The sequence below is a fragment of the Lepisosteus platostomus genome, chromosome 17 (genome assembly GCF_059453375.1).
Source record: "Lepisosteus platostomus isolate fLepPlt1 chromosome 17, fLepPlt1.hap1, whole genome shotgun sequence".
NCBI lineage: Eukaryota > Metazoa > Chordata > Actinopteri > Semionotiformes > Lepisosteidae > Lepisosteus > Lepisosteus platostomus.
Window position 1 is genome coordinate 7118648 of NC_142627.1, and position 26010 is coordinate 7144657.

The following is a 26010-nucleotide window of genomic DNA, read 5'->3' on the forward strand; positions in this document are numbered from 1 at the left end:
CTTGCTTGTTAACTGTAGCTCAGACCACTGCTCCACAGCCTGTACAGACATCACCTAAAGAAAGGCACTCCAGACCTTCCATGTGATCATATTCCTAAGAGATAACTTCACCTGAGGGATACTGGTGCCGAGAGCAGTGTTGTAGTGAAACAAACGAAAGCAGCCATGAAGGACTGGAGAGATCAGTATGTTTAGAACGTCAACAAGTCGAGACTGTTTGTGGTATTAAAAAGAAAAATGGAAAAGGGAAGCAAGATCTTAAATTGTTCAAAGCAGGGCATAAGGTCTAATGTGTGCTTCGAGGTAATCTGCTTCCTAATCCTTTTCCCCTTGTAAGTTTCTAAAGTGCTTTGTGGAAACTGTCTGACGAAACACGCAGAATTACAAACTGCGAAAAAGAAATAAACGTATAAATCAGGAAACCTGAATCATCTGTTGTATATTCGCAACTTCCTGTCTGAGCACTTCCTCAAGCCTGCCGTGACTTCAGAGTGGTAGTGGAGGCAAACGCAACCAAAGCCTGCAGAACTGGGCAGATGCCTCTTTTGTAAGCCTTGTGGCATTCTGGAGCATCAGTAGGGGGAAAAAGAAAACAAAACGAGCAGAGCTGGGCAATTTTCATCCTGTGACGTGTGAGCAGCCGATTTCTGTAAGCAAGCTGAAGAGAAAATGGGGGGGGGGGTGGCGCAACGAAATGAACACTGGAAGATTCCTTCTTAAAACGGCGTGGCGACACTCACCCTTTCCAAATACAAACTGTTGAACTCATCGCCGATGCGCCGCAGCTCCTGAGCAACCCAGACCTCCGGCCGCATATCGGCGGGCATCGATAGCGACCGAGGTCTATAGGGCCTGTGGGGGGATTGTGGCATGTCTGCGAACGAAGCACAGATAAATGTCAGGTTTACACAGCGGGAAATGGCCTTCACCTTTCAGGTGATGCGGCAAAATTCGCTGAAGCTTTATTTCTTTGAAATCTCATGTGTGATTTGAAAGAGGAAACATCTCTTCGCCGGTGTGTATGGCGCAAGTTCAGGTTGGTTCAGTAAACTCAGGATGTTCAGCTTTCCTAGAAAAAGGAGGACATGCTGAGCTGCGTTTCTGCTAGAGCCAACTTCCTCGTTAAATATCTTCTGTATGCTTTTCAACAGGAGATGGTTATCTGTTCAGCGATACCCTTGGTTTACTTTGCTGGGTAAGAACGAAAAAGAGCGAACGATACTGTCCCCACCTTTGATCTTTCAAAATGTGCGCTTTTTTTATTGACATCTTGAACTCTTACACGATACATCCAGAAAAAAAAGTTAATTGGGAAGAGTTTGCCAACGCAGGGCAGTTTGTCCAGTGAGGAAAACCAGTTTTGTGCGGTCCTTGAAACTTAAAAATACTTGTCAAATAAGCCTATAGCCCAATTTCTGTTTAAAGAAAAAGGTCAGGATTCTGGATCCATTACCAACATGAAGTGTTAACTACTTTCTTGAACATGCCCTTCGTTTAAAAGTGCTAGCCACCTTGAAGTTCTTCTTCAGAAATGTTTTGAAGCAGCAGAAAGCTGCTACTAAAAAGAGCATTTTTCTGAAGTGCACAGAAACTCTTGAGGTCAGGAACCACCGGCATTTGCACCAGACTGTACGACAAGAGACTTGCTAGAATGCACTTGCTTTGCTCGAGTGCTGAGTCATGCCAGAACCGATTTATTGTTTCTCACATCCCATGACATCAGTGGTCGTACAGCCCATTTTTTATTTCCTTTGTGTGCTTTGAGACTAAAAGAAGACAAATTAGCAGTCGTAACTCCAGCAGGTGCCAGAAGGGCAGAGGCATGCAGCTTCTTGAATTACTCAGCTGAGGCTCTGCAGACCCTCTCTCTGGACACCAGTACCCTATCATGCACCGGCCCTGTAATTCAGGAAATTAACACCGGGGTTAAGTGGCTCGTATTGAAATGGAGCCCAGGCTTTTCAGAAAAGGGCTCTCTTTGGCAATTCCAACACGTGCGTGTTAAAATAAAAAAAAAGGCTCAGGCCTATCAGGACACACGATTTGAAAAGCAGCAAACTGGGTTCCCATCTGTGGTGGAGCTCGATATTCAGGCACATCACAACAGCCAGCCTGGGTCACCATGAGACAGAACGGACTGCACCTGTAGATCCCACAGCCCCTCCTCTGCCTTGGCCTTACTGCTGTACAACTTAAGTGTATCTGGTGCGCTAATACGCATTTTGTTAGACCATTTGAACTGTTTGCCGTTAAGACATTTTTTGACACCGTTCAGTGATTGTTTTGAATACATACTGCCCTGGATCATAGCCTCGGCTAAACAAATCAATAATATTACCTCCCATTTCCTTTTTTCTTCCTTGTAGCCTGGATTGCACGAGACACCACACTCAGAAATGTTTATTCAGCTAGTGAAAGTGGGCAGCTTTGTAAGCTTATTTCACAACTATTTTCATTTTGACTTCTGCCAGGTACTGTGCAGCGCATATTCTGGATTGTACTTATTCCCAACCCCATAGAACAGAATTGCAACATGTTCTTTCAGAAGGCACCAATGCAGTCATGTTGCTACAGTAGTTTCCCCGATTGGTGGATCAATGGTTCTTCACAAGCAGCTTCATGAGAGAAGGGATCACACAAACCAGCTACATACAGTATAACATATTAGCTGATGTTAGTTTGTTACAGCATTGACCTTTTTGTGGACATTTTGTGTGACTGACAGCTCAGTGTGATGTTCTGTCAACATGTAAAACAAGATTTTGTAAGCTCACTCTAAGCACTGAAATTCCAGTATGCCCACAATTCAAACAGAAACTTTACACAGAAGTGAAAACGGATAAGCTGACTTTCAACACATAAAATCTAACATTTAAAAAATTCGGTTTTCTTCTTCCCTAACTCAGCATGGTGGACCTCAGAACTGCCTTGTTTGAAATATGTCATATTGGCCAGAACACACACGTCTGTGGTGGCTCATTAATGTTAGAATTCCTTGCTTAACATAATGGTACTACAAACAATAAAAACAACTTATGTATCCTGAATTGAATAAGCCGTTATTGAAAGTGGCGTGATGATGATGATGACAATTGTTTCTATCTCAACCAAAGTCATGTCTCAAAACTGCTTCAATCACACCCTGTAAAGCATAATCAGGTGTAGAAAACACTATGAAACTATTGATTAAATAATTGACCATACAGAAATCCACCAAGAAGAGATTCTAAAACTCACAAACTCATATACAGTACCATACTGGTGGTGACTGTTACCGATATGTTGATGGCTCATTTGAGAGCTCGTTGAAAGAGTTCAGATGTAGTAATCTCACATCTTTAACTTCTCCTCGTTAAGCAGATATGGCTCCAAGGGTGGACCGATGGACCTGGGTGCCTCAAAACTATATGTGCTTTTACTCCTGGCAAACCTGGTCTTTACAGTGTTATATGTCCACCAAGAGAGACTGTGTTCAATTAAAACGTCCTGAAACCAAAACTTCCTGTGTAAAAGCAATGAGTAGCCCTGGCCCTTACAAAACAAAGCTCGTCTTTAACGAACCCTTTTAAGATACTGCAGTAAAATTACTTTTAAGCAGAATAAGGCAATGTTACATCAGACTTACATGGGTGGTGCCATAATGACGTTAATAAAATCTGCACAACCTTCCGTCTTAGAAAACACCCTGAAGGCTAATTTCTGAGCAGTCCTGTTTGAAACTGTACTCAGCTGAAGAAGCACAACCTTACAGTTTAACCTTTAGCTACCTAACTCTGCTTATGAAACAGAAAACGAAACAGAAAATGTACAGTATTTCTATAAACAGTCCACCCAAAATATGAAATCATTACATCTCTATACAGTATGATAAACCACAGCTTCGCTTTTCACATTGCAAGTGAGTAATTTTATACAAATTTCACTCTCCGCTCTCTAAAAAGACAACTGCAAGTGGGAAACAAGATGACTTCTTTAAGGTTAACAGCTGGCTTAGACCCCTAGCCTCCATTCCTCACGCGTTAAAACTCACACAATGGAGTGGAACAAGTGCCCTACGATTCCCCCTCAGAAACTCCCAGTGCCACCTGATCCAGACATACCAGAAATGCTCTACACAATACGTCGCATCATGGGTTTTTTTTTAAAGTCGTCACTGACAAAAATGACCTTTAACCGGAGAAGCAGAGAGCTACAGCTGATCACTGAAATTGAGTTTCCCTGCCTTTCCAGAGACAAGGTGCGGGCTGAAGGGGGCAGGAACGGTTATCAGCCGGCCTCATCTTCTAACCCATACAGTAAAAAAAAAAGGAACTGTGGTGAAGATGTTTTAGAAAAACAGCTGTCTAAGGTTCACAAGAGGGCCAGGTCTCTATTTTGACTGCTGCCCGCGCTTTCCTCTTGCTAGTTCCAGTCCAGCTTTCCTACAGTGACTGCCAATAAAAGGAAATGTAACAAAACAAATCTGTCCTCGGAATCAATTCTATTATGCTGCACAGGAGTAAACATCCGCTCCCGTTTGCCGGGGCTGGTTCTGGGGGAGCTCGCTCCCATGCTGGTCGTTTCAGACTTCTCTATTGTTGGATGTCATGTCGCAAGGCTCTGTCGCTGTCGCACACTGCAGAGCCCTGATGAGGAGCAGCCACAGCCCATATTCTCTAGAGAGCAGGGAACGGGACTTCATGACTTTCTGGGCAGTGGATTTTCACATCATTAGTGACCTGTTTCTAAAAAAAAAAAAAAGAGAAAAAAAAACACTCTAGCAGGAATAAAAGGGGCTGTGTGCTCCTGCTGCATCACTTACTAATTTCTCAGATGCTTTTCATCCAAAGCAACTTGCATTTGCACCCATTTATGCAGCTGGACTTTTTAACTGCGACAATCTGGGCAGAGTACCCTGCTCAAGCAGCAGGATTTCTTTAGTGCTTTAGCCATAGGAGTGTGGGGTCCAGAACAAGCTAGGAAGCCATGTTATTGAATCCAAACCCTAGCTTCATTCAAGAAATAGCTGGCTGAGATCCTGGGATCCATTCTCACTACAAAACAGGCTTCCAAATGCCCCCTTTCCCAGCCTTCTTAAGTCTCACATGGACTTTGAAGCGTCCATGAGTCCCGAACACTGTCCAATCCCTCTCGCCAAAGTGACCAGCTGCACTGCGCATGCTGAAGATATTAAACAACTGTGTTCCTTTTCAGTACTTGAGATTTATCTGTGAGAAAACTGAAATAGTTTTCGCAAAGCTTCCTGAAACGCATCCTCCGCATGTTGGAGGCTGAAGCTCTTCACTTTGTAACCTGTCTTTTAAGTCACTTGCTCCAACTTCAAAACAAAGGTTTTGCATTTACTTTCAGTGAACACAAAAATATCCTCAAAGCACAGCATTTAACCATAATGAAACTGGAAAATACAAAACAATTTGGATAGAAAGTTTATTTACTTCATTGAACATGGGTTGATCACCTGACTTCCCAATAAATTCTCTTTAATACATCTTGTAGAGTCCACTGTAAGTAAAATATGTTCTATATCATCAGTATTTATAGAAGTATTCAGGGTGCCAAATACTATATTCTCCGTCTTTAAACTCCATATTTAATCTTCAGTGGTGAATCAGCCCAAAAAAACAACATATGGGATCTGTTTGGTATTGACACAGATACCGATACTTGTCCTGCATCTGTGCCAGTAAATGAAATACAAAGCACACCGAAACCAGACTGTGCTGCTTGTTTGTTTACAGACACTTAAAGATCATCAAACACCCCCAGCCTGAGAGCAGAGATTGCCATGTCATTCCTCATTACTGCACACTGGTACTCGGTGAATCATATTTTAGCTATCAGTACACTAGAGAGGAAGAGCATTACTTAAGAATATTCACGAGAGGGCATCGCTACTGTTAAAAAAGGTACAGTAGATTACAGGCTATAACTGCACTGGTACACGAAAGTGAGACTGTACCAGTTATACCTGCGAGACAAGAAATAAATTAAAACTTTCAACAAGGATTCATGGGATAGGCATCTTTTCACATTCCTCATTGTTAAAGATGTCAAAGGTCTTAGTCCTAAAAGATAATCCACAACAGACAGATCCCAATCTTTCTGCCGTAACCCTTAAAGACTGAGAGCACACAGACACTTCCTGGTGTGCATTTCATTGTCAAAAAAGAGCTTTTTTTTTTGCCTGTTTACAGGAAGCTATTGTTAGTCACAGGATTATGTCTTTTAAGGGCCACCAACAGCACAGACCTGACTCCCCTTGCTTAGGAAATTAAATGTACAAAAATAATACTTTTTATCTGGGATTATTCAGACCCGATATTAATCTGAGGCTGCAGCCAAAAACAAGAATCTACATTGGGTATTTTATGACATCTCGACAAGATGGAGTGTGTGGCAACGTGCATACATCACTCACTTAAGAGCAGAGCCGGATATCTGAAGCTCAGCAGGGCTGGGGCGGGTTGGTATTGGATGGGAACATCCGAGGAAAAATCAAGTTGCTGTGGGAAGCGGTGAGGCTGGCCCAGCAGGTATTTTCCTGCCCTCTGGACTAGCCATGTCCAAGAACAATCTTTGGAAAAGATATCAAACTGAGTTCTCAACTTCTACCAATTCTATGAAGACTCCCACTAAAGAGTGTCTGCTGGTTTCCTCAAATTCTACCTCCGGCATTCAGCGTTTCCTCCCTTCACTTCACCTGATGTTTAATGAACATAATTCTTTACTCTAATTCAGCTGCTCTATGAGCTGTGGTAGCTCAGACGGCAAGGGTGTCTGGCTCCTGACCGGAGGGTCCCGGGTTCAATCCCAGGTAGGGGCAAGTGATGTAGCTCTAGTTCCTTCCAGATGGCTCCCAGGTCCACTCAGCCTGCAGTCCAAATGAGTACAGGGGGGTTAATCCTTCTGGGGGTCATAGGCCAGCTGGAGCATGATGCTTGACCACATCACCTCCACCTCCAGTGTCAGATGGTTGAGAAAAATGGTGGCCCTCGCCCCCCATCCCCCCCCCATGGGCCCTTATGGCCTGAAAAGAGGACCTAACCTACCTACCTACCAGCTGCTGTATGAAGAGAAGCTTCTACTAGAAAGCTCCCTCCCACTATCCAGGAGAGCGATCCACTTCAGCAATGCTGCGAGAGAAGCAAGCTCCTTTTTCCCTGCACTGCACCCTATCCATCTGTGTGCTCTGTCAGGGTGAAAAGTGACAGTCGACAAAATCAGAAAGCATGGACAGTATTACTGCGACACCTCTATCCCAGTGCCTTTCAGACCATTAAAATACATTTGATGTAGGAATCAAGAGCTCAGTTCCAAAACAGTGGAAGGCTGTATGTTTTAAGCCTATTTAGAAATATCTTCACACGGTTCTCACCATTTGCACAGAACACCTGGGTCCTTTATTGTTTTAATATACTGTAGGCGCACAGTCTAACACGTAACACGCACACCACCCAGAGTCAACTGAACGCCACTCTCATGATGAGGCCAATAGAAACAAATGTGAATCAGTGTCATTTAACTGAGAAAACAAACATACTGTAAATGGATCAGCGCACCTCTTCTAACCTGTACAAACTTTAAAAAAAAGGGAGATTTAGAAACTTTTACAGAAGGAGAACGTGAATGCGTGAATGCTCGAGACCTGTCTGCAAATTACAGCAGACAAGCTTCTATTCCACACCTTTAAATCTGAACTTCTAGCAGTAAACTAGAGTCCCACTGCTAGCACTTCTAGATTAATTGTCCTGACCTAGTGGAGCATATTCTTTAATCTCAGCAGTGCAGAACAAGGTGTGGTTTACTTCCTCAACCATAGGACATTTGACTTGTAAGAAGAGACGGTGGCAAATTAAAAAAAAACACTGACGCAATGTTTGTAAAAGTGAATTAAATTGCTCAAGCACTTGGGCCAACAAGCAGCAAGCCGTTTATAAAGGGGCAGAGGGATATATTTGAATACACGCACAATTTACAGTTTGATTGCAAGTATTTAGCATAACAATGTCTACAAACCACCACACAAGGAAGCACCTGGTATTCTCCCATCACTGCAAAGGTTGTGTTTGCTCACTGAAGGTTAATCATATTTGATCTACAAATACACAATATAGATATACAAACGGATTTCTTCGAGGACACGGGTCTCTCCTGTTAGGGACCCTGTTACCCGTGCAGTGTAGACCACAGCCACCACTAGCAGAGTCAGCCCATGACGGCTGCACTTCAGAGGAATGAGGAATGAAACACACCAAGCAAATGACAGCTACGGTCAACAAGTGCCTGCACGGCGAATTTCAACTGCTGGGCTGGAGATAAGAATGCACCGTGAGGTTTAGTGCCTTTTGTATTGGACAAAACGTCCACAGTTTCTGGGGCGACAGGAAAACACAAAACCTGTTCCAGAGGCGGCGGCCTGCATATGGAGTTTCACACCGCTGACGACACGCTGGGGATCTACAGCTTTTTTGTCGTAGCTGAAATTTTTTTTAAAAAAAAAGCACTTCGTTTTCCCATACGCCTCCCACTGGAATCTCCAAGGAAACTCATGTTTCTGGACACTGCAACACCACAGGATGCGAAAACAAAAACACGATAAAAGAAACGAGGGACCGGGAAAATCCAGGATTTTGGGTCTCCTTTTCGCATTTCCCTGTCTGCGCACGACCGTCGTCTTGCTCCTAACTGTAAGTAGCTATTTCGACGAGCACACTTCCTCCCAGATGAGGCGATCCTATGGCACGATCGCTGCGTCTGCACTTTCAGGACGCTGAAACGACGGCGTCAGACCCCCTGGGGAGAGTGAACCAGGCAGCCCGCAGTCCGCGGGCGATGTTTCCTTACCATGATTTTGGGAGGTCTCTTGCTCTTGGGATATGCGTTGCTGGGCATGGGCAATGGCTTGGCTAGACGGGCTTGGAGTCTGCGTTGACTTGTTATGGCTCATAGGTGGGGAACTCGGCAGAGAATCGCTGTCGAACGAAAAATATCCGCTGGACGATCTGTGCAGGGGTCTAAACACGGGGAACCTCGTCGCGAAAGACAGGGGGCTATGAGGCATCGTAATCCCTCCGCGCAAATGATCGACTTCAGGAGACCGGCTGCCCTCAGACCGGCTGGGCAGGGCGTTTGGAGGAGCCGGCGCTCCGCTCGGAGGAAAACCTGCTCCGGGCCCGGGTCGCAACTCTCCGCCTTCCCCTCTTTCACAATCTAGGGTGGTCGAGCCATTCGCTTGCTTTTGTCCTCTGCAGAATAGACAAGGCAGGGATTATTGTCAGCATCGCCGTCCTGTCACGCTTTCACAGCCCACAGTGTGTGTGTGTGTGAGAGGGAGAGGGAGAGGGGGTGCGTGCGTGAGTGAGTGCGCGCTTGCTTGCTTCTGGTGGGAGGTTTCAACTTAGTAACAATGCGAAAAGAGATCAAACCTCATTTCCATTTTTTTGTGTCTTAGCCCAGCCGCGCTCGCGTTAACGGGTGGGTTTTTTTTTTTAAAAAAAAGAAGTCTGCACAAGCGAAAAAGCCGCGTTTTGTTGTGTTTTTTTTTATTGCGAAGCTACCGAACGGAGAGGTTGCTGGCGGACCCCCTGCTCTCGGGTGCCGTCTCGTTTGGAGGCGGTGGTGCTGCTGCTCCGGCCGGCCGGCCCGCTCCCCTCTCCCCTCCCCCTGTTCCCGGCTAGGTGCTGATGACAGCACTTTCTGCCCGGGCTGGAGCCGGCGAGCGTCGAGCTGGAGTAACTGCGTCACACGACACACGCTTTCGGCCAGCTCCACTTCCCAGTCGCCTCTCTCACGAAGGGGTTATGACACCGTGAACAGCGGGCACCACGTTCGCCTGCTTTTTCAACAAGTTCGCAATCTCTCGCATTCTCGGTCACGTTTTTTGGGGAAGTCCTGCGGATTTTTTTTTTCTTTTTCAGCGCGAAGTTACTTTTCTGACATTGTCTATAATCGGGTTTTTCTCGACACTCGTCCCCGCCGCGTACCGGTGCCTGCTGACCTCCAGTCAACTGCAGCTCGGGTAGAAAAAGAAAGTTTTCTTTCTTTACGAGGCTGTGCGGGGAGTTACAGTCACTCCCGCGGGAATGTCTCTTTATCTACCACTTGTTAACTTCAGCTCGCACAACGCGTTTTTCGGGCAGGATCTGTCCTCTTAAGACAAAGACGGCGAATACTTACACTTCACAGACAAGTGCAGTGTTTAATCGGTCCTTTGAAGAGTTGGAGACAAAAGCTTTAAGAAGTGATTAAACACTCCCCGAGGTCTGAGCGCCGTCACTGACACAGCCCCGCTAGTGTTATCATTTTTTTTTCTTCATGGGCGTCACAAAGTTTAAAGGGCCAAAACAGAGGCAGCAGTGGGAGGCGCTTATTGGCGCCGGGCGGTGATTGACAGGAGATGCCACACTCCTCCGCCAATCACAGGCCGCCCGGCCAAGGCACTTCAGAGCCCTGCAGACTGGCTGTCAGAGCGCAGAAACAACAACCGCACGACACGGCCGTCCTGGTACAATGTGCTCTGTGTAGTAACTAGCAAAACACACACACACACACACACCACGTCGCTGAAAGCTTTGATCGTTTTCCACTTTCAGAGAAGGGTACAACGGCTCGCTCTCGTACGCCAGTGAAAGCACACGGCGGGCGAGCCAGCCGAGTGAGGCGGCACAAGCAGGGAACCCAAGTGGAATTGGACCCGGCGGCTCGGATATCGGTCAGGAGAAAGCGCGAACTGCCGATCAGCTATGCCAACAGACCCGCGGTTCAATGCGGGACACGGCGGTGAGCGGTCGCCCTCTGTTACATCGATGCAAGCGCTGCGCCGGCACTCGTGATCCCCAGAGACATAACTCCTCATCACACGAACAGTGGGATTTACTTCAACACCCCCAGCTTCTATTTAAAGAAATACTTAAAGCCTCCCCCGTCACCATTTTCTAATGCGTTACGACCCGTTTAAAGAGCCCGACGACTTCATTACGGTGAGAGTAACACCAGCGGGGTTTAACATCGAGGTCTTCTTACGAAGCGAAAACAAAACAAACAAACAAAAAAACCACGGGCTTGTGTTCGCTCTTTTCTAGTTTGCAGAAGACAACCCAGTCCACCCTCGCGCCGGGGGCCGGCGACCCGCACGCGCCCGCCGCTCGCTGCGGCGGCACGCGGTGGCCAGTGTTGACACGCGAGCCGGGCACGTCAGGTGCGCGAGGAACAAGTCCGCACCTCGCTCGCACGAAGGCAGCTCCGCAGGTGGGCGCCTTAACAATTAGTCTTGAGCGCCAGTAGCTGTCAGAATGGGGAAAACAAAACATCGCAATAGAGATTGTGCTTGATATATGTAAACTGCATGTGCTTTGGTCCGATTAGACACTATTAGATGTGCAGGCTCCCTCGAAATGCGGTATTGTTCGGCTGTAAGACGGCGAACTCACCTGTATAGGGTCTACAGCGCAATACTATAATCAGTGATTTAACAACATTTCTGAAGAACACCGCGTACCTATGCATGAGATATCTTTTATATCAAATAAGATCCAGCGCTAATGAACATAACATAATTAAGAATCGAATTTTCTTTAATCCGTTTTTTTTAAATGTTGTTCCCATTAGGTGGTATTCAGGCTACACTCAAATAAAACGTCAGAAAAATGACAAGAGCATGCCATCGGCCGCATCTTACCTGGGCGAATAGGACATATCCACAGTGGCGCCCAATTAGCAGGACATAACAGCCGAAAACAATGACTCAAAAAAAAAAATCTGCGGGCGAACTTGTTGATCTATGTAACTCACCCCCGAGTTGCCAAGCGAAAAAAAAAAAAGTGTAGGTGTTCAGATTATTTTTTTTTTCTCAAAAGCCAAATGTCAAAGAGATAAAGCTTGATGAAATCGAAACAAACCGGTTTCAGGTCGCTGCGTCTTGTGACAAGTGGTCCTTTTTTTTTTTTGTAAAACACCACAAAAAAAGTATTTGTTATTGTCTTCGAAGGCACGTCGTGAGGCGCTCTCTGCTTCCTCGCCGACCCCAGCTCTGGTTCAGACAACGGACGTGGTGCACGCGCTTTAAGAGGCGACGCGTCACGTCTTTCCCCGCCCACTGCCCGCCCACTGCCCGTCAGCTCGCGGCTCTGCGCCCAGCACGCCGAGACAGGTACACGCATTATTTTGTACAAAGTCTCGGGTTTCCTCAAATAAAGTACATCGACACGGCAGGCGACGCAGCGTGAAATGAAAGCGGCAAAGCATGTAACAAGAAGCCAGTCAACGTGTATAAACAACAACAACAACAACAACAACAACAACAACAGCAACTACTAATAATCATAATCATAATAATAATCATAATAATAAAATAATGCACTTCAGCGTTGAAAACGATAAGGACGCTGTAGTGGAAAAGTAAACAATCGCTCCAGAATTAGTGAGAGTGCAGCTCCTTATCTCCTCTTTACCTCCTGTCCTAGTTTAAAACGGTTCCCGAAATTTAAGTCTGAAGAGGTGAGAGTGTCGGGAGGCGGCGGCGCCTCGACGGAGCCGCAATCCGTCGGGTAACCTTATACCCGCCACTTTCGGGTCGCGATCCTCGATCTCGCCCTTGCTGTCGGCGTGCAGCGGTCCGCTCCCTTCAGCCTCCCGCACACGCACACGCCCGCCGAGCCGGACCGGCACACCTGCTGCACCGGCGGCGCGGACGGGAGACGGCTGGAGAGACGAGGCCAGGCGCTGGAGAGACGTCGAGGACGAGCCGTGCTCGGGGCTGCAGAGCACCGATGCCCCGGTCAGTTGTGTCGAGGAGAAGACCAACGGAATTTGTTTTTTGAAAACCGAGCCTCCTTTTCTCAAGCAGTCGACTCCAGGGGCTGCGTGGTGTTTTTCGGAAAGCGGCGCGCCCGCGGTCTTTATTTCAGTACTTCGACGGTTTGCCTTTTTTTTTTTCGTTTTGATACCTTTTCCCCATGGCCCTGCTTCGTCCCAGTACGAGTTGTTTCGGTCTCTTTCAGGCTTGTATTTGTGTTACAGATGCCGGTCTGAAAAACTCCAAACTATCCTGAAATTACGTTTTGCTGTATATATATATATAAAAAAAATGAAAATCGGTATTTTTTAAATGATGTTCCTATTTTGTTACAGTTTATGTAACTGGACAACTGATCGGGTATTTTTGAAGCGTTATTTTTAAAATGATTTAAAATATATAACTCTTTGATAACTTTGTTTTCCAGCAGCTTCATGCTGAACAGTTTTTTAGACCACGTTCTTGAAGCCAGAGTTACCAATTATCAAAAGGCACTTTTAAAAAAATCAACAGGACATGGGAAATAACAGGGCGGTTTCATATTCAACCATATATTGAAAATATTCAGGCAACAAAATGAATATTTCAGCAGACTTTTTTTTTATTCCGATATAAACAATAAAAGTAATCCGACATCGTCTTCAAATAGCAGGTCGTGTACAATCTCGAGCCTCAGCACGGCTACGCTGGATGAAACGACATTTAGAAATTTTAAAATCATTTATCTAGCCACAGAACTTTCAACCATACACTCATAATGAAATTTTCTTTTTTAAGAGTGGGTGTACAGAAGCCACAAGAGAATCAGACAGCACAGACCTCTGCTTATATAGGCTAATCACGTTCACAAACAAAACCGAGACTTACGATCGCTTTACAATACCCAGACTTTAAACACAATTTACACGCCGTGCAAAACTATTTTTGTATCAAGTTAGCACCGGCGAAACGCCTCTGTCGGCGACTACAGCCTACATTTCAAAAAGCACACATTAAGGTCGGGTCTCCTTAATCATTTTCAGTTATCTCTTAAACAAATTGCAATGAAATGCGTGGTGTTAAATTAAATTACATTCTTATTAAAATTAAGCATAGAATTCTAAGCAAAATACGGTACAGTAGTAGCAATATCAGGTAAATAACATAAATATGAAATTGAAGTGTACAGTATATATACGATTTCAGATTAAGTAGTAGTATCACAAGCCTTGTAGAATTATTAATAATTATAACAACAACAACAACAATAATAATGATAATAATAATAAAATACAGCAAGACTTTCCTTTGAATTTGCATCCATACCGGGCGAAGACAAAATATTCCTCCTTCATCGTCTCTATAATACCACTGCATACAGTATTTTAAAATTTACAATGTAATTATATAGTAATAAAATAGAACTATATTCGATATTAAAAGCATTATTTCTTAAAAAACAATGAAATGACCCATAAAAAGCTTTACGTCTGATCAGTCGCTGCTCCGACTCGCATATTTCTGTCGATTCCTGCGCTAAAAGGATTTGAAACCGATTTTTATCAGGTCTAGAAACGTTCGCCCACACATCCACCGAAAAAGGAAAATACCGCTATAATTCAGTTGATGAGACTGAAACCAGCTATGCTTTTGTTGTGCCAAAATATTTTATTTTCAATAGACGACAGGAGTTCATAACGCGCATAGCCAACACAACGTTTTTTCCTTACTAGACGCGTTTGTCGACCACATCGGGAATACCCAACTAAACCATTCTGGCAAAAGCGTCACGTTCTAGTAGTTGTTGTAAAAGTTAAATATCCAAGTTTTCAAGCACCCACGACAGAGTAGCGATATTGTAAAAGTTGAACAGAATGATTGTTGAGGGACATGGGGTTAGGTATCGGGGAAGAGAGCAAAATGTTAACCAGGCAACTGGACTGTACATGTAGAAGTGTGCTGTACAAAAAGGATGTTTTACAAAAGCCTTGATCAGTATTAATTTTATAAATCACATACACCATTATACACCATGTGATACTGCACGTTATACTCGGTCATGCACTGTCCGATCAAGTCCATTGTTGCTCAGTTGAGACGCCCATATTAGACCATATTAGGAAAAAAACATTGCTGTCTCCCCAAGTATAAAATCACTTTTCTTCCCTAACTAGAGAAGTGTTCTGTCAAAGGTCACTTACATTTAATTATATATTAAAAATATGCATCCGCTCAAAAGAATCCTTGGAAACTTTGGAAAGTACTTTACTTAAAGTGTTGCACATTCTGATAACTGCAGGTGTGCCATAGACACACACGGTCTATGTATACTGTACATATAGGGAGAACCATTACATGTAACAAAATGCTGTTGGTTCCAGAACTGATACACCGTATGTAGACTCAAACTGCAAGGTTTGCATAGAACACCTGAGTGTTCCTTGACTTGTTGAATCCTATACAGTATTAACTTAATACGAGGAGTAAATATCCAATGTGGAGTAGGTGATCAGTCAGACTGACAGATGCCCCCTAAGATCCATGTCTGGGTCATTGGTCAAGTCATAGATGAGCTTCAACTTCCTTAATCTTTCTTGTGGAGTTGAAGTGCAAGAGTGCAGTGATCTGGAGCACCATTACTCTCTTCCTGAAGAGGATCACAGGAATCTGGAGTCTGTATTGAAAGCACAGAGCACAAGGTGGGACGACAGGCTGAACACTACGATACTGTATATATGGAGACTCACGGGGTAGGAGAGGGCGCACACACTGTGATAGTTGAGATATACAGACTAACCTAACCATCATGTCTTTGGAAAGCCGGGAGGAAATCAGAGCAGCAGGAAAAAAAAAAACATGCCACTATAAGGGACCATGCAAACTCCACACGTAAGTCACCCCAGGAAGGAAGTGAATCCAGAACCCCTGTGCTGTGAGTCAGTAGAACTAACTGTCACACTGATGTGCTGAGCTACCATATTTCATGTAATTATACAGTCTTTTGGGGGAGGAAACTACTGAAGATACACCTCTGTTTTAGACGTTCTTCTTGTGCTATGCAGAATATGCAGTTCTTTCACAAATGATAGTTCTGAAAATCCTGGAATAAACAGGTGTTTTCCCCAAACATGGCTGTTATTTGTGCCTGCTCTGTGTGGCTGTTGCTGGGGTGCTGTGAGTTACTGATGAAGTATTTTATTACATGAATATCATACCAAGAAAACTTTCAGGTGGGGAGGTGCGTCAGCATGTGTAGGGTGCAAAGGAAGAAGTAATAAGTTTATTCCATGCTGAAAAGAGAAGAAAGAAAACACACATTTTGGTTGTGGAGCCTTCCTTGGGTATAAGGCTTACACTGGAAGAAGGCTCCACAGCTGAAAAGTTGTGTTCTCTTTCTTCTCTTTTCAGCATGGAATAAACCTATTACCTCTTCCTTTGCATACCAAGAAAACTACTTTGACAGCACAGAAACATACCATTCCAACAAGCCAAAAATACTGTAGTGCATTCAGCAGGCAAAATGATTCATAATACACTGTATTTGGTCATCCTAGACTCAGGATTCAATATACTGTACATAGCTTACCATAAAGTCATGTGTGTGCCATACCCAAATGAATTAATTGCACATAAAAATGATGAAAGTAGAACTAAATTAGATTAGAAAAATGTATCATAATTAAATATAAATATTAGTTAAAAATACACTTAAACATGTCTGGCCAGGGACAAATCAACTAGCACTTAACTAATTGTAGATCAGCCATTACTAAATTCACAATTACTTGAATATTCCTATCCAGACTGTAACACTATAGGTGTTTCAAATATGATGAAGTATTAGATACCGAAAGCTACAGTATATGTCTGAATGTGCTTGTCGGTCTGTTATTGGAGCAGAAGAGTGCATTAGACACAGAACACTCCATGTAAAAACCAATCTCCAATCATGTACAGCGATTGTGGCCATCTGAGGGGGAAACGAACTGCAGCCACACAATGTGTGTAGCAGGTAGGTGCTGCAGACGCCAACAGCACTGGGGGGATCACAGCCTGGATGTGAAGCGAGCCCTCCTCCCTTGGGGCTCCGCATGTCGTGGGTGCTGGGGAAGGGAGTAAAAAGCCCACTCGGCTCTCGGATTGGTGACCCCAGCAATAGGGGCCTGGATGCAGCACTCGGGCATGTTGAAGTCTGAAACGACTCTCAGAGCTTCGTCCTTCACCGACTTGCACAGGTCCAGGAGCTGCAATGGAGAGCAGATCGAAGAGCAATCGATCAATTCAATCGACAGGGCATTTTACACAGTGCCTTCTCAACTGTGCTAGGATCACAGCAACAAATTGGACATGCAGTATTTTAAATTTTTAACATTTTCATAAGAGAGAGCATTCTCATGTTGTAAAACAAACTGAAAACAGAAAAGCAAAGTCTTCCGATAGTATTTGTATTTAATTGTAATAGTAAAAAACCTGTCACAGTACTTTCTCTGTTGGGAAATAAAGGTTATCTTTTTGGAATTGGCATTTTTTTTCTGTGACTACTGTACTTACAGTAAAACAGATATGCAATTAGATACTCCAGTGTAATTTCCCCTGTGTACTTGGACTATTAAAGAGAAGAGATCTCCTTGTATAATTGTTTATATTTTTCATGTGTAGGTGTGATGTAGATTCATGTTGAAGTATAAATAAAGATTTAAAAAATAAGAACCACAATCAGGATGCCAATTGTCGAGAATGACACTTAATGAGACAAATTCAATTATAAAACCAGTCGACCGGACACTCAATCAAACTACAATTGTCCTGGTGAAGGCTTCCTTTCCAAAACAACAATTGTTAATAAAATGTATTTTGAAGTATAGAGTTTGCATCCAGCAGACTCTACTTTTTATAAGGACAGCACCCCGAAGAGTTTTGGGTTTGAGAAAAAACCCCTTCTGAAATCGGAACAGGAGTGACGCAGTGTTGTATTGATGGTGTGCACAAGTAAAATAATAATCTCGCTTTCCCAGAGTGAATGCTGATGTACTGTAAGTATAAGTATTTACATTATTTTCCGCTTGGCCGTCTTTGAATGATCAAAGGGCAGCCAACTGGGTTTATAACCACAGGGAATTTCCAGTTTCAACTAGTGTAAGAGCAGATTTCACACCAGCAAATATACTGTACATTCCTATACACTGGCATCGCTGTGGAATTAATGTTCTCATAGACACTAAGTTTCTGAAATGGTCTTTTTACTACTGTATATCTTCTAGCAAAGCAGGCCATTGTGGTTTGGGGCTCATATCATTACTAAAGGGAATTGTACAGAGAAAATTAAGTGTGTCAGACACCTCAAAACTGAATTATTATTTGACAATCTTAACCACAACTTCCTTTTATGTTTCAGACCAAAAAAAAAACTCAAATCTGGTGACATTTTGTCATTCTGTATTTGGCAAGCTCCAGAAGTGTTCAAAGTAATAAAACAACTGAAAAAGAAGACTCTTAAATGGTATCTGACAAAAAAAGCTTTTCTTTTTGAGATGTTTAACTCTAAAGAAATCACATTCTGTCTCTGTTTCAGAGATCCATATATGGGATATTTGTACAGTCATTTGATTCTTCAAATGCGAGACTATGGTTAGGTTGGGTGATCAGTGATCTGTGGACTTTACTGTTACGCGACACATCTTCCTTTTGAAGCCAGTCTCAATACTTTGCCGCCAGATTTCAATGTGTTGTATTAAAGGCAATGCCCGAAAACGAAGCAGATTTTAAGTTAAATCACAATCTCCTATTCCTGAACAAGTAAGCTGACTGTGCCATAAAGCTTTGCCTTAAAAAGAGTTGAAACCTTTCATTTAACATTAATTCATTACATTTCCCAGCCAGATGAGAGCTTTTTTACACAGTCAAATAATGTCAACAGCCTCCCTGGTTTGGGTGTGGAGCAGGAAGTCTTGTTTCCCACCCTGAGTTTGGAGGTCTGTCCTCCCGGGGGAGTTTTCCTGGCTGGAGGCAAGACCCAGGCCAGCTGACTAACATTCCCACACCAGCCAGCCCTCCCTGTGAGCCTCACTCTACATCTGCTCAGGGTGTGCGTGCACCTGGGCTGCTAAAGGATGCCATTATTGTTCCAGATCATAAGGTGTTTTAAAGATGTAAAAGGTATGCAATGCTCTTGCTATAGTTTGTACACTGTAAACTCTCCATACGTGTTGTCAACGCATGTTGTACTCTACGAAACGCCATGTAAAGTAATCTGCACCTTGTTGCAGATTAGTGCGAATAGATAGACTTGCTGTAGATAGCTAGAATAGGTAAGGAATTAGATTTGTTTTACCGAGAGCCTCCATTAGTTCTCTCATCCTCCAGCATTCCTTAAGGTGTGATTATTAATGACACAAAGCAACACAATTAAGGGCACAAATATCCCATATTGTAAACTTTCATAAATGTCTGACTTCTTGATTATATCCTTTATAAAACTGAATATTTTACAAATATTTAATATGGGGTGGTGTGGTGGCTCTGTGGCTAAGGATCTGCGCCTGTGGCTGGAAGGTTGCCGGTTCAAATCCCGCGACCGACAGAGGAATCCTACTCCGTTGGGCCCCTGAGGAAGGCCCTTAACCCCAACTGCTCCAGGGGTGCTGTATAAATGGCTGACCCTGCGCTCTGACCCCCAGCTTCTCTCCCTGACTGTGTGTCTCATGGAGAGCATGCTGGGGTCTGCGAAAAGACAAATTCCTAATACAAGAAATTGTATATGGCCAGTAAAGTGATCTTATTTTATATTAATATTTCCTTTAACAATCTAAAAATACCAGTTTGTTAAACTTAGTATATCCCTCACAGTTTCATTATGGGGTTTTAAACGGTTAGTTGACACTAACAACCAATAGTAAATCAGCAGGTCTAACACCAATATGGAAAAACGTTACATGACAGGAAATGGAAAAAAGAATGAAGGAGGACTTGACTTGTGGAGTGCTTTTTTTTTTTTTTTTTTGCTTCTGTCCATTAGTTCCCTGTGTGTCTGTGTGGTGGAGTGAAGGCTGGGCGATAAGTGGTCAAGCAGTTGTCTCTGCTGACCCGGGCAGATCTAAACTCTGACCCTAGGAAAGTGGTATGTGGGCTGTGCAGGGCCTGGCAGAGGAAGCCATGCTGACTCCTTCCCTCCTCTGCATCTACTGTTGACTACTTGCAACACTGTCTGTTGGCATGTGCTACGATCTCAATCATCCGGTCTGTCTCAAACATCTGCAGGGTTCATAATACCCCTCAAACAACAACAACAACAAAATATCAAAAGTGGAAACGGTGAGTAACCTTATGAGTAATAGTGGGTTTGGAGCTTCGTATTTTGGCACATCTGCTTCTGATTAGACTGCTATAAGACATACCACTCTATTCTGCATGGGACATTCTGTGAGGTTTGGTTTATTGTTTCATTTTAATCACTATATTTAATTCAACTGCTGGGGGTTGTGCACCTAGATAGCTGTTCGTGTCTGATTCACAAACATCTCATTTTAACCACCATGGACAGGACTGGAAGATCTCTTTGCCTTTATAGCGGAAGGTAAAGGCTATGGGCTATGCTAAGGCCTAGGCTTTGCTCAGACACTGTATACAGTCTCCACTATGATGTATAATCTTCAGCTAATCTGTAGTAGCATATTGTTCTTATGCTCTGTTAAAAGTCAATAGTTTGGCACAAATAATGCAATATCTTCCTTAAAGTAACGTAAGATTGAATTGTTTTAATCAACTGGAAGTTACCAATGTACTGTAAATATCAGTGTAGAGTTCTGAAGGGTGAAGAAAGCTATACAACATAAGAACAAAGGCACACCACGTCATTTTAACAACTAAAAAAGGGGCTTACTAACATACTGGCGATGAAAAGATTAAACTGTGACACAAGACAAAATATAAGGTTTAATGGATAAAAACATTCTACAAGAATAATTATAAAACTAAGTATTATTTTAATATCTCTGCTTACAGTTATACTGATTTTTAAAAGAAATTCACTGTAATATTTATTGCTTATTAAATCAGCTCGTTCAACCGAATTTAAGACCAGATTAAAAATGGTGCCACCTGGTGGCTTCTGAACAAAGTTCAGTTATTTTATACTTCTCATTTCTAATCCATTAAAAACACCGCTTTCAACATAAGTCTAGAAACCTGTGAGCAGCTTTCTGCCATAGAAGCTCATTCATGCTCCGAGGCCACTACACTGTGAGTAAAAAATGTGGCAAGAGTTTATCTTTTGTCTCTTTGCAAATCAAATCTGGTGACTCACCTCCAGCTCCGGGAAGACTGTACAGCACACAGACATGGGGAGAGCAGACTGAACCCTAGCACAAAGCGCAGCTGTCCTTACACTACGACAGGGGACACTGCTAGATACTGGGGTTATATTCACATTGCACCACGAAACAGCCATTTTATTAGTTCTGTTATCAATGTTCGTAGACCCCAGACTTTCCATATGCAATCAATTTATCTTATCAGTATCAATACAATAATATTCTTTTAGCTTTAACAAACACATGCCCCTGATTTTTTACTAAACCACTTCACATTTCTCCTCATTAATCAAATTTCTCTCAAAGTGTCCATTGTTACCGCAGTAGCCACACACCTCTCCCATGTCTCCTACAGCAACCCAGACTTTAAACCCTACGTCTAACCCCGACTACGGCTTTAACCTTTCTCTGAACCCTAATACCAGTCGTAATCTGTCTAACTCAAACCAAGAACCATATATACCTGGACAGTTTTGGAAGTGGACGCATCAGCTACCGACACGTCACCCCTGCAAAACCACACAAGACACACAAGGGTCTGCTTTGAACCCACCTGATTGACAGCTACAATGACACTAGAAGAAGGAAAACCTTAATATTGAATTATTTTACCAAATGGGCCTTTTTAAAAAAAAACTAACAAAACAAATGCAGGGCTTTGGCCCCAAAATACAGGAAGCCTTAAGGAAAAGGAATTCTGACAAAATTGAGCAGCAAGAGAAGAGTCTGAGGGCGCTCAGTGCTCAGAACCTGCTTCTGTTTCATGCGGTGAGGGAGGCGGAGAGGTGATGCTGTTTGATCAGCCACCATCCGCCTTTAGGGGGCTGATGTCTGAAAGTAATACCAGCTCCACAGGAGGCAGCCCAGAGCTGGAGAGATCAGCAAAATTCCTTGCAGCTCTCCATGGAAAGGAACTGTCCGGTATTACTGTGGTGCTGAACTGGCAGGGAGAGAAACCCCTGCTAGCGTGTCCACTCTTTTTTTTCGTTGGGTCTAACTATATCCTTTTCCTCCGCCAACAGATTGTCCGTCTCCACTTCCAAATTACAGACTGCATTGCCATGCAGCTGGTTGAAACATTTAGTCAATACTAATGCCTGAAAGAAAACAGGCTTGCAGACTTTGTTAGCAGTCCCTTCTCCACACATTCACAGCAAAAAGTAAGGAGTAAATGATTAATATGAAAGAAAATCTAATACAGCATGTCTGTCGGCTAGCACTATCCCTGCAGTCAAGCATGGTGCTGGCAGAATCACAGTTCTGCTCAGCAGGGACTGGAAAGTGAGTTAGGACTAAAGGGAAACAGGATGGGATCAAGTAATCTGTTTCAGTCTGCTAGACTTAAGACTCGGCTCAAATTTCACCTTTCAGCAGGATAATGATCCTCAGCAGAAAGCCAGAACTACAGTGGAGGGACTTCAGAATAAAAAAGTGTGTATCCTCGAGTGGCCCTGTCCAAGTCGAGACCTGAATCGTATTGAGAACCTACAGAAAGACCTGCAACTGCTGTTCATTAGAGATCCTGAAGCAGATCCTGACAAGAGTTTGAGCAAATGTGCCAAGATGAATGGGCATACACTGCACCAAGACGGTGTGCAAAGTTAAGACACACAAAAGACTTAAAGACGTTATTGCTGCCAAAAGTGCTTCTATCACATATTAGGTTCATGGGTCTGAATGCTTATGTAATCTGATTTTTTTCGTACTTGTTGCTGATAGTTACTGTTGCTTACTGTATTTTTAGATGTTCAGGTTTTGAATACAATTGTACAAAAAGTACAAAAATACAAAAATTGTGTACGTACCATTTAGTGTTTTCACAAAATAAGAAACCACAGAAATGAACAGTGAATACTACTGAAAGACACTGTCATTTCTTTATGTTTTGTTCTGAGTGTTGTACAGTATATTACTGATCCAAACATCTGAACTCATTCACAGTGTAGTACTACACATTAGCCTTGCCTTGACATAATGCTCAGTGGTTAAGAATAATCTGCTTTGCTTAGTGGTGTGTAACCTGTCTGTTAAATCTGAGAACACTTCAGCTCCAAAGCATATTGGTACAGTACATGCCAAAACAGAAGATAAGAAAGATAAAAAGGCTGGGCCAGTCTGTTCTTAGAAAGGAAGAAAAGCAACTTACTTAAACCAACAAAACCTCGCATAAAAAAGGTCACAAACTCTCCTCCCAGAAGCCCTTAACATAATGCACACTTGCTTCAAAGTCTACGATGTGTGACCTAATTAGACATTACTCTTCCTTAGCTGAAAAATCTCACAGAGGCCTGCATTCTTCAAGGGCTCAGATGGTGAGGATGAAACATGCTATCGATTAACCACTGACTCACTGCCTGCTCCTCTTCAGTTCCCATGAAGTCAGCAAGGGCTTCTGGGACCAATATTGACATGTGTAATGAGAAAGTTTGGTCAACAATAGCACTGTGGCTCTGAGAGTATGAAGGCCCACTGAGAAAATTCACACCCTCATGTCTTTACTGCAGGCATCTTTGTTATCCTCTGCTCCCAAAGGGATCAGGCTATTCTGTTAAAACAGACCTCCGGGGCATTGAGGACAGGCTGCTCTGTGTTTGCACTGTAGAGCTTGCAGGCCTCCTGAGACCATGTGATTAGAGTGAAGCGACCCATTGCCAGCGATATTGAGGAAGGCGCAGTATGTAAATCCGACTATCATGACAATAGCCTGCCAGAAAAGCACTGGCATAAAACGAAGGACTCTCACGAACGTTCCTTGCTTTGACAACCAGGGAAGTAAACTTCACTCAGTAGATTATTATGTGACAGCTGCCTACTGCGATGCTGTTGAATATAAAGTGCACATCTAAGCAAAAAGACGCTTTCCTTTCTTTGTGTTATTCCAGGTGTCTTGGAATCATCGGGCAATGGTGAATTACCTTTGAAACCCAGACAATATATTAGCATCAAAGGCTTTCTGGTTAAGGTGCTGCTACAGCGAGAGTCTGCACTCTACAAAAAAAGCTCTACAGTACAATCTAAATGCCCATTTAGAGTTCATTAGAGGGTGATTGTGACAAAGGCTGTGAGGGTATGTTTTAAGTTCGCAAACAGGTTCAGGTGGCAAAAAAGCTTTGAGCTCATTCAATGAATTAATTCCACAAATGAAATAGGAATTAAGAGCCAGTAGTGGCGTGCAGGGGTTCTTTCAAAGCTCTACAATAATGCTGAGAATAAATCAATCCAAATCTGTATTTTTAATCCTGATGTAGTACTGAGGTCCAGAATCGCCCACAACAGCATTGTTTACTTTTCTCACCATTAAGACAAACATGTACTGTACCTTCTGATATGTAAGCTATTTGATTATTTTTGTTATTTTTTTACAAGACATAAATGACTCTGTAGGTTCACTGTACTCATTTTACCCAGGAATCCAGAACTGCAGGCCAAACCTGTCCAGCTGTTTTCACACAAATTAAGAATATTTTTCCTTAAAAACATTACCTCACCTTTACATGACCTCACCTAAAAAAATAAACAAATGAGACTATGTTGAAGTCTTCACATTGCTAATAGTTCACATTAAGAGGAACCCTTACAAATATATTCACTTTAAGATGAGAAAGTAAAGTGTAAAACTAGGCTTGTGTTGTGTATGGTTTAGAGAAAGGTTTAAAATACACGCAGGCCATTTGAAAGGTGAAAATCAGTTGCATGACTGATAACGTTGATTTATACTAAGCAGAGCATGAAAATATTCCGGAGTGATGCGATATGATGCCCTGATAATATGCAGAGTGTGACATTAACAGGAGTGACAGAACGGCGACATCTGAGGCTGGAAACCTATCACAGTTTTCTGTACGCCAGCTGAAACTTCTCCACTGCCTCCATTCCGAGCAATTCCCTGCACAGTTCTTCATGCCACTGCTGAAACAGGAGCAATAAGACAAGGACTTACAGACTGGATACTGTTTCTAAAACACCTAATAATGTTAGCCAGTAATTCTAACAAAACTGCACGGAGCAAAGTCATTTAAGTCCAGAAAACATTAGTGACATATTTATTCTTACCCCTGTAGGCAGTATTTTGTCAATCATCCTTGGGCAGGGATGACACAGACAAGATGTCCCCAGATAGATGTGTTTGATTATTATTTGTCTGGAATTCAATTAATGATTCATGACAAATATGACAGTGCTATGTGCAATGATTATAATTATTGCATAACATTATTAGAATTGTTTAAGTGCGACACATTATCCAATCCGTAATTCATTCTCTTATGTTACAGTATGCATTTTGTTCCTGTTTCATCTGGTGTTTGAAAAATCTGTTGGGCACTGTATACACTTACTGACACTACCTACATACAAGCAATCTAGAAAAGTGAGAAGAAATACTATGATCTTACAAGCACCAGGAAAATAAAATATCTATTTTTCACAGCTGCTGTTAAATCACATTTTTATCACTGTTCAGTTCTGCTCTTCGAAAACTAGTTCTGAAGCACAGTTTCAGGAAGATTACGAATAATCTCGGAATTCCTATTTCATTAACTAAGAACACGCAAAAGTAGATTTGAAATGCTGTGCTCCACAATTTCTCCACAACATATCATTTTTATAGTTATAAGTATTATTACCAGACAAGACTACATACTAATACAGGTAAAATAACACCTCATTAGAAAAATTCAGAACAGACTTCATGGATATAAATATGAATCTGTGTCCAATTGCATTATAAGGCCTAGTGTAAGCATGTGTGATATTTATCACGCTGTAAATACACAGTCCTGTCGAGTTTCTGAAGGAATATGTCCTCAACCGGCCACCTGTTCAGTCTGTGCCTTTAGTTTCTGTGATTCATCAATGCAATTGCTGGTTTTATTTGTGTACAGTATGTAGACTGTGCTTTCAGAATCTCTGATTCATCCTGGTATTGCA

At 42.9% G+C, this 26010-nt stretch overlaps 2 protein-coding genes across 8 annotated transcripts in view; both read right to left on the bottom strand.

Annotated features, from left to right (window-relative positions):
• bcl2l11 (BCL2 like 11) overlaps positions 1-12050 on the bottom strand; it is a 30489-nt gene extending 18439 nt beyond the window's left edge. For 2 of the 6 annotated variants that reach the window (XR_015927925.1, XM_088610044.1), the window contains exons 1-3: positions 11678-12047; positions 8845-9245; positions 741-874 (exon numbers count right to left, since the gene is read on the bottom strand). Coding sequence is in view for 3 of the 6 variants with exons in the window: in XM_088610044.1 (XP_088466170.1) it covers positions 741-874; positions 8845-9245; positions 11678-11694 (552 nt within the window). In the remaining 3 variants the exon portion in view is untranslated. Of the gene's footprint in view, positions 1-740; positions 875-8844; positions 9246-11677 lie in introns of all 6 variants that reach the window. The other 4 variants (XR_015927927.1, XM_088610046.1, XR_015927926.1 and 1 more) reach the window with 2 other exon arrangements.
• Positions 12051-13376: 1326 nt separating this feature from the next.
• The window catches only part of acoxl (acyl-CoA oxidase like), an 85737-nt gene continuing 73103 nt past the window's right edge, over positions 13377-26010 (bottom strand). For both annotated transcript variants that reach the window (XM_088610042.1, XM_088610043.1), the window contains exon 19: positions 13377-17016. In XM_088610042.1, coding sequence (XP_088466168.1) covers positions 16819-17016 — 198 coding nt within the window. In that variant the 3' untranslated portion in view covers positions 13377-16818. The remainder of the gene's footprint in view (positions 17017-26010) is intronic.